We start from the raw sequence: 14,483 nt of genomic DNA, 5'->3' as shown, positions 1-14,483 counted from the left end.
CACAAGGATATATTTAGTATTTGTACCAAAAAAGTAAAGAGAGAAATCAAATTTTGTAGAGTTCAATAGAGTTATATAGGATAATTGCATTATCAGAAGGGTTCCACTTTATCTACTTTCAAGAGTTGTATGCATCTTTTAAGTCTAAATCTTTGGTACATAAATAATTTAATGTATTTAGTTACTTTGGCAATGAGCCCCTGCATGCAAATTTGGAGTTGTGATCTTATTATATTATTTTTACAAAGGAAGAGAACCTTTTGTGGAGCAATGAGCTTCTAGCACTATTGGAATCACTTTGCTTATTTTAGTGATCTCACTTTTCAGGCAAGTGCTCATCATCTCAAAAAACAATTCCACATATACACACATATACAAATATTTTTCTTTGTGTGTATTTTTTTTCAATCACTAATTTCTATTTTAGTTATGTAGAGGATAACTTCTCTAATTGATTTTCAAGTAAAGTTTTAATCTATACAAAGTCAAGAGGCATTGTCATCAGATATATGTTTCACATATATTGTTAAAGCATATTTCTTACACGAACATTATGGTTAAGGAAGATATTTTGTGACACGGTGACTAGGATGAATTTAACTTGAAAAAATAGTTGAAGAAAACACGTTGGTTGATTTAAATAAAGTCAGAGCTAATTGGTTGAACACTAAAAATAAGATTATATTTTTTAAAACTCCGCTAAATGATGCAAAATATATATTGAAATGTTTGATGAAAAGTTTGAGTATAATATAGATAAGTGATCGAATTGAAAATAGAACTAATAGAATCAAAAGGATAAATTTAAATTTTCATACCATATGAGAGTTAGTAAGCAACACAAATCCTAGCCAATGACTACCAATACCCCACAGAAATCCTAGCCAATGACTGCCAATATCCATACATGTTTTGTAGATGAACTTGGAAGTAGAACATAAGAACCTTAGACTCCATCTAATCAATTCTATGCTTGGCTTAATTATATTCTTCCTTATGTTGTTTTTCTTCACATATGTATTTTCTATTTGTTTGTCTTGATACTGCAAAACATTATTCTCCACTCTATAGGTATGGACGAATCTATCTTACTGACTGTTAATTTGGACATATATATTTTTTGAAGTTAAATTCATTTCAATATCTTCCTACACTAAGTGATCAAGGTAGAAGCCAGAAGTTTCATGAATTTTTCAAATATATCAATAAGATAAATAGACCAAAAACTTTTGCTGTATGGGAAAGATGGTAGACCTCAGGGAATAAATGATGTAGGCATGCTTACGCTTGAAATAAAACGGACGTAAAAGTTGGAAGAAAACTACAGAAATGCATAACAACGCATTGATTCTTCCATCACATCTAGAACAATTTCCGCTCTAAAGATCAAGGAATTCAAACAACTTTATTTGCTAGTATTCCTTTTTGGCCCTATATAAACACCATCAATCCTCAAACCACAAAAACAAGGTGCTCAGTCATTCGTAATTTTCTTTGCTTTTTGCTTCATATTTCTTAAGCAGTAAACAAGTATGGCATCCCGCCAGCAGTATGAGAGGAAGCCCACACTTCCACAGGGACGGATTGTCCGTGTGAGCTGTAAGGCATATCCTCATCGAGATATGGGTGTCGTAGATTTGAAGCACATAAGGCTTGTTCCGCTGAGTTCCACCCGCCCTACTCAGGTACATTGTGGATGTTTTAAATGTTACATATTAAAGTTTGATTAGTATTAAATAGTCATAATTGATTTAATTCTAAAAGCTTAATTTCTTCATCAAAATATGATGTTTAAGGATGGTTGATATATTGTATGTATGTCTAAAAATTGGTATCCATCAATTGTTTTACTTCTTACTTATTTGAATGATAACTGATTTGATATATGAATTGTGTGTATACATACAGACCTGGCTAAAAGTTGAGAAAGGGAGTAATAATAAGTTCATCTTTCTCCAACAGTTCCCTGTGAAGGGCGTTGGTACTGATAAGGATGAGGTATTATTTGAGTATTATTGAGTAATTGGTTTTCAGATTTGAAGGTGGTTTTGAATATGAGGTGGTGAATTTGATTTTAATGGCAGTCGATGATATGAAGTATTGTGGTGTTCGGTGGCAGGTGGCTTTGGTCGACGTGAATGAGGCGGTGACGTGGGAAGCAATTAGTGGGGCAAATGACAAAGATGGCAAGGTCTGCAGTGAAAGCGAGTACGCGTACATAAGTAGGGCAAATGACGAAGATGACGAAGATGGCGAAGATGACGAAGATGGCGAAGATGGCGAAGATGACAAAGATGTTGAAGATGACAAAGATGGCGAAGATGACGAAGATGGCGAAGATGGCGAAGATGACGAAGATGGCGAAGATGACGAAGATGGCAAGGTCTGGACAGCAGAGGAGAGCTGCAACGGTATTAAAATTAAGCTGCAGAACATGGTGGCCGGAAATCCAAAACAGCTCTGGAAGATCCAGAACCTTATCAAATAGAAGGATTATAAAAATATATAATGTTAAGGCTATTATGTATTTATATCTATCTATCTATCTATATATAGCCCTGTAACTAATAGTTGTCGAGATTATGAACTTATGCTGGTCCATGTAATCTTAACTTATGGTTACCAAGATCACGAACATATGCTGGTCCGTGTAATCTTCTAAATAAAGGATTTCCTATAATTATGGTAGAGAGGCCTTATTAATATGTTTAAATTTGTGAACGGTTTGATATATTAAATAGAAATTAAATGTTAATATATATCATATCTAATTGCACATGTGCATATGTATATATGTTTAGGATACTTAAAACCATCTAAAGTATACAAAAAGTTATTGAAATATAAAAAAAAACTAAAAGAAATCTAATATATTTCGTGGGTTGATGAGTCAAATGCTTATTTTAATCAAAACTTCATCGTTAGCATGAAAGTGAGTGTGGAGGCAATTTAAGTGGCTTTTATGTTTACCTCATTACTATCAATCGAAAGTACTTATTTACTTTAAATCAGAAGTTACCTTCAAGCCAATTTTTGTACTTTCAATCAAAAGTTTTCTACTTTTGATCAAGCATTTCTAGAGGTTTCTATAGAACCCTCTTGACTATAAAATTAGGTCTGTGCATTATTGGAGAAATTTATTCCTCAAAAAAATTGTAACCCATTAATTATTTCCTTATTTATTTTTTAATTTAGTATTTTGTATTTCAACTTAATATTTAGATATTGGTAATGCAACATTGACACTTGTCTAAATTTAAAATGTCATGATGTATTGTTTATCTTGTGATTTAAGAATTGGTTATGTAGTTGGAATTAAAACTATCTCACTTTAAAATTCTTTGCAAATTTTATTTTGTTTAACTCAATTATTTTAGTTTATTATCTTTTAGAAATGAAGTATTACTTATGACTCTTTGAAATTTAGAATTGCTTTCAACTAACCTTCAGTTGTAATAGAAATCAATTAAAATAATCTCTTAATAGTATTCTAAACATAATTGCAACCCAATTGTGCAAAGGGGACATCATTTCTACATGCAAAGGTATTGATTGAGATGAAGGGGGCTCTGTGAAAAATCAAACTATTGCAGTCACTGATTATTAATCTCCTATCACAAATGATTATTAAACTGCTGAAAATAAATTCTCAGCTAATATCGAAAAATAACACAACTGCAACTTCACTTAAAATACGGAAAGAAATGTGCAACAGAATCAACACAATATTTTCGGACAAATTGTCCCTGGAAAAACCCCTAAGGGAAAACCAGTTCTACAGATGAGAAATTATATTAAAATTCAGCAAATCAAGAGATACAAAATTCCTTGCCTCACACTGGTAGAACTCCGACAACCTCCTAATTTCTCTTGCTGATATTTCTCACTGCTATCCCTGCGCTAACACTGCGCCCTTGCTAACACTGCAAGACTATTTGCTAACACTGCAAACTCCTTCTCCAAAACGCTTCTTCATGTGCCCTTGCTAACACTGCAAGACTGTTTGCTAACACTGCAAACAGCTTCACCAAAGCATCACCGCCTTGCCCTTGAACACTGCAAGACTGTTTGCTAACACTGCAAACTGCTTCTCCAAAGCTTCCTTGCTAACACTGCAAGACTGTTTGCTAACACTGCAAACTGCTTCTCCAAAAGCTTCCTTGCTAACCCTGCAAAGCTTCTCTATCTTTTTCAAATGCCCCCTAGACCCCTTTTTATACTACTCTCGTTGGTAAACCAACGACCGAGATTAAATCAAACCAACGGCTGAGATTAAGACAGCTCAACAGCCAATAATAGAATTGGTTGCAAGGTGTCCAAAAGGGAATCTCTAAAATTAGTAAATAATAACCATTTACTAATTTTTGGCAAGTGGACAAACAACTGTCCAAACCACCCATAAATACAACCGCTATTCATAGATAAGGATGAACAACTGTCCAAGCTACCCATAAATAGTGCTGCTATTTCCGGGTCAGAAATAACAACTGTCCAACTAACAATAATTAACACTCCCTCTTAGCGAGGAAGCTGTTCTGCATGACACCCATCTTATCTCTGAAGAAGATAAATTTGGCCTTTCCCAAAGCCTTCGTCAGAATGTCTGCTACCTGCTCATCTGTAGGTATGTATTGTAGTCGAACAACTCCCCTTTGTACACAATCTCTGATGAAGTGATATCTGATATCTATATGTTTAGACCTATCTTGAAACACTGGATTCTTAGACAACTTGATGCAACTCTGATTGTCACAATGTATCATAGTAGTCTCAACCTTCTGACCAAACAAGGCTACTAACAACTTCCGAAGCCATATAGATTCACATGTCGCCATGCTAGCTGCTATGTATTCTGCTTCTGCTGAACTTAGAGCCATAGACTTCTGCTTCCTGCTGAACCAAGATACAACTCCTGATCCCAAGCTGAAGCAACACCCTGAAGTGCTCCTTTTGTCTGTTGTACTTCTTTCCCAATCTGCGTCAGTATAGCCTATCAACCTGATACCTTCACCTCGAACATATCTGATCCCATACTCGACTGTACCACACAAGTAACGTAGCACATACTTAGCCGTTATCCAATGCATTCTCTTTGGTTCAACCATGAACTGACTAAGAGAGTTTACTGCAAATGCTATATCTAGTCTAGTGTTGACCAAATACATAAGCGAACCAATCAACTGTCTATATAAAGTGGGATCTACATCCTTCTCCTTAGAGACATCGTCATGCTCTGTGCTCACCTTCAGAACACCTGTCACTATCTCACGAAGCAATCTAAGTGCTCCATGATGAATATGGCCCATCCTCCTATGCCATAGCTCTCCAAGATCTCTAAGATTATTGTTGCTCATAAGTGCCTTAGGAGTATCAAAATGCAATCTATAAAGGCGACCACTCCTAACTCCAATAGTTATGGGTGATTTCCAATCCTTGTGCTTAATCAACATATGTGTCCCTCTAAAGAGTACATTATACCCCCTATCCTAAAGAACAGATACAGAAATCAAATTCATACCTAAGCCCGACACATATAACACATCATGAAGAGGAATTATCTTTCCATTCTCCCTCTGAAACTGAACAGTCCCTTTCCCAACAGGGTTGAGTTTGGACAAGTTTTCCATAGAAATCTGAATGTTGGTGTCCTCCTCCTTGTAACTGGAGAAGCACTCTCTAACTCCTGTCATATGAAATGATGCCCCACTATCTATATACCAAACACACAGTGAGGTTGAGCTAACCATACAAGCTATGAGTGCAAACTCATCTTCCATTCTGCTGGAGAGTTCTTCTGCACTTGCTGAAGCTGCTACCTGCTTCTTACCCTTTTTCCTCTTTGGGCAATCACTGACATAGTGGCCAAACTCGTGACATCCAAAGCACTTGACCAAAGAAAGGTCCTTCTTCTTCTTTTCACTTTGTGAATTTGATCCTTTGCTAGATCCCTTCTTTGCTTTCCCTTTACTCGCTAGGGCAACGTTCTCTTGTTCCACCTCATTTTTCTGACTCTTGTTGGCCCCATTGACAAGACTTAGTCTAAACTCCTCCTGAGTGAAATCAGTCCATAGTCGATCCCAACTCGATAAAGTATCTCGTCCACTGACAACTTGAACAAAGACAATCCATTGTTTAGTAAACCCATTTAGGGCTATTCTCACTAGCTCATCATCACTAGGGCTATCTCCAACAGCTGCTAACTCATCCTTGACAAGTCTGAGCCTGGTGAGGTAACTTGTGACGGCTTCTCCCTGATTCATCCGGGTATTCTTTAGCTTCTCTCTGAGAATCAACTTCCTGTTAGTGGTAGCATTCTGGTACAGATTTAGAATGGCGTCCCACATCTTCTTTGCTGTATCTAGCTCCGAGATATGTGGAACAATATGATCCTTGACACCATCAAGGATAATCCTCCTCGCTTTGGCATCGTCCTTCCTATATGCTGCAAGCTGTGTTGCATCCGTTGGTACAGGTACACCACTGGTAGCATAATCCTTGATACCATTCTCTTCCAACAATAAAGAAATTCTGGCCTTCCAGACACCAAAATTTGAGGCACCATCCAATCTATCCTGATCTCTCAAACCAGCTGAAGCCATCTCAAGGGTTTAAAGCAATAATAAATCTAAAGAGATCAAAATTTCTTTCCTAGGGCAAAACTCTTCTACCCTTAACAATGCTCTGATACCATGTGAAAAATCAAACTATTGCAGTCACTGATTATTAATCTCCTATCACAAATGATTATTAAACTGCTGAAAATAAATTCTCAGCTAATATCGAAAAATAACACAACTGCAACTTCACTTAAAATATGGAAAGAAATGCGCAACAGAATCAACACAATATTTTCGGACAAATTGTCCCTGGAAAAACCCCTAAGGGAAAACCAGTTCTACAGATGAGAAATTATATTAAACTTCAGCAAATCAAGAGATACAAAATTCCTTGCCTCACACTGACAGAACTCCGACAACCTCCTAATTTCTCCTGCTGATATTTCTCACTGCTATCCCTGCGCTAACACTGCGCCCTTGCTAACACTGCAAGACTGTTTGCTAACACTGCAAACTCCTTCTCCAAAACACTTCTTCCTGTGCCCTTTCTAACACTGCAAGACTATTTGCTAACACTGCAAATAGCTTCACCAAAGCATCACCGCCTTGCCCTTGAACACTGCAAACTGCTTCTCCAAAGCTTCCTTGCTAACACTGCAAGACTGTTTGCTAACACTGCAAACTGCTTCTCCAAAAGCTTCCTTGCTAACCCTACAAAGCTTCTTCTCTATCTTTTCCAAATGCCCCCTAGACCCCTTTTTATACTACTCTCATTGGTAAACCAATGACCGAGATTAAATCAAACCAACGGCTGAGATTAAGACAACTCAACAGCCAATAATAGAATTGGTTGCAAGGTGTCCAAAAGGGAATCTCTAAAATTAGTAAATAATAACCATTTACTAATTTTTGGCAAGTGGACAAACAACTGTCCAAACCACCCATAAATACAACCGCTATTCATAGATAAGGATGAACAGCTATCCAAGCTACCCATAAATAGTGCTGCTATTTCTGGGTCAGAAATAACAGCTGTCCAACTAACAATAATTAACAGGCTCTACTACTAGCAAGTGTAAGGATTATTGAATTAAGATATGTTGTATGTGCTCGATAGGAGTGTGATGAAGGTTAAATATCGTATGTTGTGAATGTTTGTCTCCAAGTGTTTAATGATGAGATAGTAAGAAGAATTTAGTTTTCTTTTACAATTTTTTTTGGGTACAATTGATAGCATTCATTTTTTCCAGAAGTTGGTTTGCAAAGTCTTTTTTAATCAAAACTAAACAATACTACATAATATAAATGAAAGTTGGCAGTATTATGATTGTAATAAGTTGATTGTGTATACTTCTAATATTGTAAGCTATAAAAATAAATTAGGCTACAATCAATTGTAAATTGGACATGTGATTGGTGTTGAGTTGATTCTCAAACAATGCTCTTATAAAGAGAAGTTTGTTAACTTATAAAAGAAGACTTGAAAATTTTGTTTCTCTATATTAAGTTTTATTATAGATATTTAAATTCTTATTAATTTGTCATTTTATATATTAAAAAGAGTTTCCAAGAAATTATACTCATTATAATATATCTACAAAATTTGATAGCTTTATTTTAGATCATATGACAAACCAAGAGTTCTACAATAGAGAACATATTTTTGTTAACCCACAACATGTGTTCGACCTCAGGGTGATTTTATACCCAAAACTAAATTTTAAAATATTTGAAGGATTTTTTTAATGTATATCAAGTTTACCTACAAACATGATAAGAATCCTCTAAGCTATATAAACTTCAAGTTTTTTTAAAGAAAGAGTGAACTATTTTATATTTTAAATAGAAAATTAATTTTTTCCATAGCTTGTAACTTATAGTTGTCAACATTAGGGATCCGTAACTTATAGGTGTGGATATGAGGAACATATGTATGTTGGTCCCTATAATCTTGTAAATGAAGGGTGTGGTATAGTTATAGTAGAGAGACTTTATTTTAATATGTTTACATTTTTTAATGATTTAAGGTTTTTCAATATACAATATATTTATTTCATTATTTATTTTCTGAATTTAATATTATCATTTTTAAATCATTTAGATATTGATAATGTAACATTGACACTTGTCCAAATTTAAAATGTCAAGATGTGTTTGTTTGTTGATATTGGGGTGACTAATCATGAGTGGGTGTTGATGTTGTGGTGACTTCTATGGCAATTACTGAAGGTGAGAGGCGGTAGCCCAGAACCTCCAATCGGCGTGCAACACTGAATTTTTAATATGTTTTTTCAGTAATATAAAATCAAAATTTTAAAAACCCTAAAATGGTCAATTTTAGAGGTTGCCCTAATATGTTGTTGTAAGTGGTTAAGATTCATAATGCATTGTAATGTTGGTGTATATTTTTGCTGGATAATAGAAAGGTTGAAGGCTGTCTAGGTGGACATAGCCTAGGTTTTGAATGAACCATGTTATCAGTGTTCTTTGGGTATTCTTCTTTTGTTTATGCATACAACTATTTATTCTTATATTTTTTTGGATCTATCAAAACCTAACATGCTTATCTTGTGATTTGTGTATTGGTTATGCACTCGAAATCATTGTTATCTCACTCTCTACAAACATTTTTTTGTTTAACTCAATTATTTTGGTTTATTATCTTTTATCAATAAAGTAATACTTTTAACTCTTGGAAGTTAGAATTTCTTTCAACTAACATTCATTAGTTGTGACGAAAATCAATTGAAGCCATATCTCAATGTAGCATTCCAAACTTACTTTCCACCCATTTGTGCAAGTGGACATTATTCATAAGATGCAATGATGTCAATTGAGATGAAGGGTCCATTCCAAGTAAGTGTAGGGATTATTGAATTAAGAAATGTTGTCCAAGCTTAATGAGAGTGTGATGAGTGTTAAATATAGTTATTTTCATTTTAAAGTACATGATAAATCTACGAAGAAAGGATTTTTAAGTGTTGTAACAAATATTTTCTATATGTTTCTCTCCAAGTGTTTAATGATTTCACAATAATATGATTTCATTTTTCTTTTTCAAATTCATAGTACAGTTTGCAACATTTAATTTTTAGAAGTTGTCTTAGAGAATCTTTTTTAATCAAAACTAAACAATCCTACATAAAATAGTTGAATGGTGGCAATATTTTTACTATAATAACTTGATTATATATATTTATGATATTGTAAACTAGAAAAAAAATTAAATTACAATCAATTCAAAATTGTATATAAGTGATTGACATCGAGTTGGTGCTCAAACTGTGCTCTTATGAAGAGCTAGAATTTTGTTGACTTTTAAAAGAAGGTTTGATTTTTTTTCAAATATTGAACTTCATTATAGATATGTTAATTATTATTAATTTATCATTTTATTTATAATACTATATATTAATAAAGGTTTCCCAAAAATTCTACTCTTCATAATATATTCACAAAATTTGGTAGCTATAGTTTGGGTTATATGACAAAGAGTTCAGCTATAGAATAGATATTTGTCATTCATCGGCTTGAGTTTGACCCCAAGGTGATCCCGTAATCACAAAAAAAAATTAAAAAAATTATTGTTCAGGATTTTTTTATGTATGTAAAATTAATACTTGCATACACCGTAAGCATCTTCTAAGGTATACATACTTTAGATTTTCTAGAAAGATTGAGCTATTTATTAATATTAATATAGAAAATTAAACTAGTGAAAAGTGTTTGGAGGCTATTAAATCACTCTCAAATAAAGTCACCACACATTTTAGAAACAAAAATAACAAAATTATTCAAGAAGTGATTTAAAAATATTTAAGTTTATACAAATCTCAATAACAGTAAATATGAATGACATTACAAAAAAACATAAATCCACCCACTTTTTATGATTGATTTTTATGTGATGTATTATATTAGATTTAGATTTTTTTTATTTTAATATGCCCAAGTAAATTATCAAAATATATTTATGAATATTACTACTATATCCATAAAAAGAAGAGATGATATAGATTTGGTAATAAAATATTTAAAAGAGATTTTAAAAACCTATTAATTAACATGAATTTTTCAAATGGTAACTTATCTCATCACATCTGTGTGTGTGTGTGTGTGTGTGTGTGATATTAATGTCAAACTATCCACTTGTCTCATCACATCCATGACATCAATGTCAAACTATCCACTTGTCTTATTACATCCATGGTGATTTAGCTTAGATTATTTGTGATCAATTAGAATGTACATCTATCTTTCATTTGTAGTTTTTTTTGTACTGTGCTCTTGGTCTTAATTGGTATGTCAGACTACTGGTGGATGTACTATCTTGCAATACTTCTATATCTTGTTAAATGATTTCCTATCAATGACACACTCTAAGTCTTGGTAACATTTAAGTCAATGGCGTGCTACATCTTATTCATGACCATTTTGTCAATCCAACATGCCACTATGACTACTTTAGTCTGACATTTTTATAGTGTGGCTAGATTTTTTGCTCAATTTTGAGGGTTTTCCCAAAATAATTTTTTATGTTTTTATGTGTCTTTTTTTATGTTCATCTTTTATTTTTATTTTTATATCTCTATTTATAAGATAAAAATTAATGGTTTTCACATATAATATTCTCTAGATCTTCAAGAGTGTTTTCAAGTTCCTTGTGAAAATCTAGATGTCTTTCTTGACTCATAAGCTCATTTGTTTAGATCGCATTCAAGCTATAAGACTCTTTCAATAGACCAAGATGTAATACCAATTTTTGAACACCTAGGATACGAAGAGGAGAGGTGATGAATTAGCATACCCTTAAACTTATAAAACTTTTGAGAAACCTTTCACTCAACATTGATTAAGTGTAGAAATCAAAACAATAAAAAGTGCGCACACACATAAGAATAGATTTTATACATAGAAAAGTCAAGGTGGGAAAACCCATGGATAAGTAACTTGATTAAAGAAGGTGTCTTATTACTAGGAGGTGTAATCACCCAAAATGAGCTACTAAATTTTGAGCCCCCTTCTCAAGATTTTTAATCTATTATTTCTAGTCAACTATGCATAATCTCTTTTATCTATCATCTTTTATCAATTGTTGAATTACTTGATTTCTTGATCACCTTATCCTAATTTTTTTTTTCAATTAGAAGATCTTGCACCCTTTTATTCTATGTGTGCACATGAAAAAAATAATTTTCTAATTTAAAAATTAAAAAAAAACTTTTGTGCATACACTTATGTGAACACTATCCAAGGCAATAAAATTTCTTTTGCCTCATATTTTTCTCCATACATTTTTTGCCTCTTAAACATAACCATTAATGTTTACACTTGTGATTCTTGTTCTTAAAAGTCAAGATGAGGATCATTCTCCACTATTGATTTTGCCTCTTAATCTCTACCATACATTGTTCTTTATCATGAGGATGTCTCCCTATATCTTAGAACTATTTATCATTATACTACAAGTTTCATTTTAGAACTATTAGAGCAATTGAGCACTCTTTTTAAAAATATCATTTATTTTGTACCTACATACTAGTTTACTTCTGATGTAGGAGCATTCTAGGTATAAGAGCAATCCTGCATCACCAAAAAACATTTTCTTTTCAGTCTTTTTAATTTTAATAATGACTAGTACATAGGGTGGTTACTATTTATGGGAACTTTCAATTTTTAATAATTATCACATACTAGCTTAGAATGTTCTCATTTTCTACATGAAGATTCATTTTAGACTTATCAGCCTACCATAAAAATCTCATTGCTCTAGGTTAAGTATCAAAGGAGTTATTGCAGATTTTTGGTAGAAAAATTTGTACAAAAATCTTCAAGGTCACCATTGGAGGCCTTAGAGTGCCCAAATGAGGTTCGAAGATTCAACAAAAGGGCACTTACTCAATTAAGTGCCTATAGATCAGGAGCTGGCATTTCTAAAAAGTGGTTATAATAGCCAATCAAAGTAACAGTTTGAGAGTTATGGCCTTCCGAAGTTGCGCTATTGAAATTTCTTAAATAATTTGTTAAAGATGTATTTAGCCAACTTTATATGTATTTTTAGGGTTTTTTCAAACCTAGGTATTAAGTTTGAGCATCTAGAACCTTCTTGGGTGACATAAAATTGCCTATTTAAGAAAGGCCCAAACATTGTCTAGGACAACTCTATATGGTAGTTCGCAACTTAGTCTTGCAGATTATTGTAATGAAGCCACCCATTTGGGTTAGCATATTGTACTTGTGGATTTTTTAATTCCACATTTGTGGTGCAAATAAGAAGTCCATATTTTTTCCTCCCATTTTTTTTTTTCTTTGTTTAGATATTATGTGTTTATGGTATCAAGGGGAGCACCCTTCATTAGGTAAGAAGTCCATATTTTGTTCTTGCATTTGTTGTTGTTTCTTTGTTTCTGTTATGTGTTTATGGTATTAAGGGGAGAACCCTTCATCAAGTGGTATCAAAGCTAGAGTTCTTGAGTGTGTGGATAGATCACCGACTGTGAGGTAGTTCACACTAGGACTAGGGTTTTGGCTAAGTGTGTAGGCAAATCACTAATTGTGAGGTAGTTTGCACTAGGGTTTCAACGAAAGCATGAAAATGCCTCCATGAAGAGAGCATGGTGAAAGAGCTATAGGTGTTACACATGAAGATTTCCTAGCCCTCCGAAGATGAATGCAAGCATTGGAAGAACAAATGCGTAGATGAATAAATCTTCTTGTAAGAGATGAAATTGAGGATGAGGACAAAGTAGAAGAAAATGCCGAAGTAGAGGTAGTTCTAAATCCAAAGGAAGAGAGGCTTTTTAGGGCCATCTTCAAGATTGGAAAAAGACCTAAGTTTGAAGTTCTAACATTTTTAGGAATTCTTAATCTAGAGGAGTTGATCGATTGGATCAATGAACTAGAGGAAGACTTTGAGTATGAAGATATTAAAGATCCTAATAGGGTCAAGTTTGCAAAGCAAAAATTGAAGAGACATGCAAAGATCTAGTGGTAGGAGGTTTAGTTTGAGAGAAATAGAAAGGGAAAGGACAAAATCATCAAATGGGAATGGATGGTAGCTATACTGAAGAGACAATTCATTCTCATAGATTATGAGCTTCATTTGTTAAACAAAATGTCAAGGTTGAAGCAAGGGATAAAATTGGTTCAAGAGTATACCAAAGAGCTCTACTGAGTTCTCATTAGAACTAGCCATGCAAAAGTTGATAATGAGAAAGTGGCCTGTTATCTTTATGAGTTAAGGCCAAGTATCTAGGATGAGCTTAGTCTAGTTTGAATGGACAGTATTGAGGAGGCTTACCATTTTCCCTAAAAGTTAAGGAGAAACTAAACAAGAAGTTTGACAAAAATAATAATGGAAGAGGTTATAGTTGAAGATTTGGTGGACAATCTTATGGAGGTTGTAATGATGATTAGAAGAACAAGGATGAGGCTCGAAGTAGCAGTCAGAACCAGAGGGGAAACAATTCCAATCATTTTCATGACCACAACAATAGAGATCAAAGAGGAAGAGACGGAGGACAAGGATCTAGAAGAGGAGACTTTTGTAGGAAATGTTTTCACTATGGAGAAGAAGGGCATAGAGAATTTGAATGTACCTAGTGCTAAGGAAGGACAAATCAAAGAATTGAAGGCTAGGATAGAGTTGCACATGTTGATGAAGATGTCAATGTTGACATTCAATCAAGTTTGTTATTAGTGACAACCCCTATTTAGATTCTATATAGCTACCAAGCTGAATGAATAGTCTACAATGTTTTCCATGTACTTCAATAACCATCGAGCATAACAGTTTATACCAAGCATTCTGGTGGTTACCAACTAAATTCAAAAAGTGTGAAGTCTAACAATTCAACCCAAGCATTTCAGTAGTTATCAAGCTTTGTAGTTTCTACCAAGTTAGTGGTTTATGTCAAGTGAAGCCAA

The 14,483-nt window shown here is 33.7% G+C and overlaps 1 protein-coding gene across 1 annotated transcript; it reads left to right on the top strand.

The window, feature by feature from the left end:
- Positions 1-1,462: 1,462 nt before the first annotated feature.
- On the top strand, positions 1,463-2,755 carry LOC149528990 (uncharacterized). Its single transcript, XM_089810362.1, has 3 exons — positions 1,463-1,685; positions 1,909-1,998; positions 2,120-2,755. Exons 1-3 carry the CDS (start codon positions 1,533-1,535, stop codon positions 2,486-2,488), a joined length of 612 nt encoding a protein of 203 aa, XP_089666488.1. The 5' UTR covers positions 1,463-1,532; the 3' UTR covers positions 2,489-2,755.
- The last annotated feature ends 11,728 nt before the right edge of the window (positions 2,756-14,483 follow it).

This window comes from Cupressus sempervirens, chromosome 11 (genome assembly GCF_028749045.1).
Source record: "Cupressus sempervirens isolate cs-2001-9-10 chromosome 11, ASM2874904v1, whole genome shotgun sequence".
In the NCBI taxonomy this organism is placed as follows: Eukaryota; Viridiplantae; Streptophyta; class Pinopsida; order Cupressales; family Cupressaceae; genus Cupressus; species Cupressus sempervirens.
Note: the sequence above shows the minus strand (reverse complement) of the source record. Positions and strands in the feature narration are given on the sequence as shown.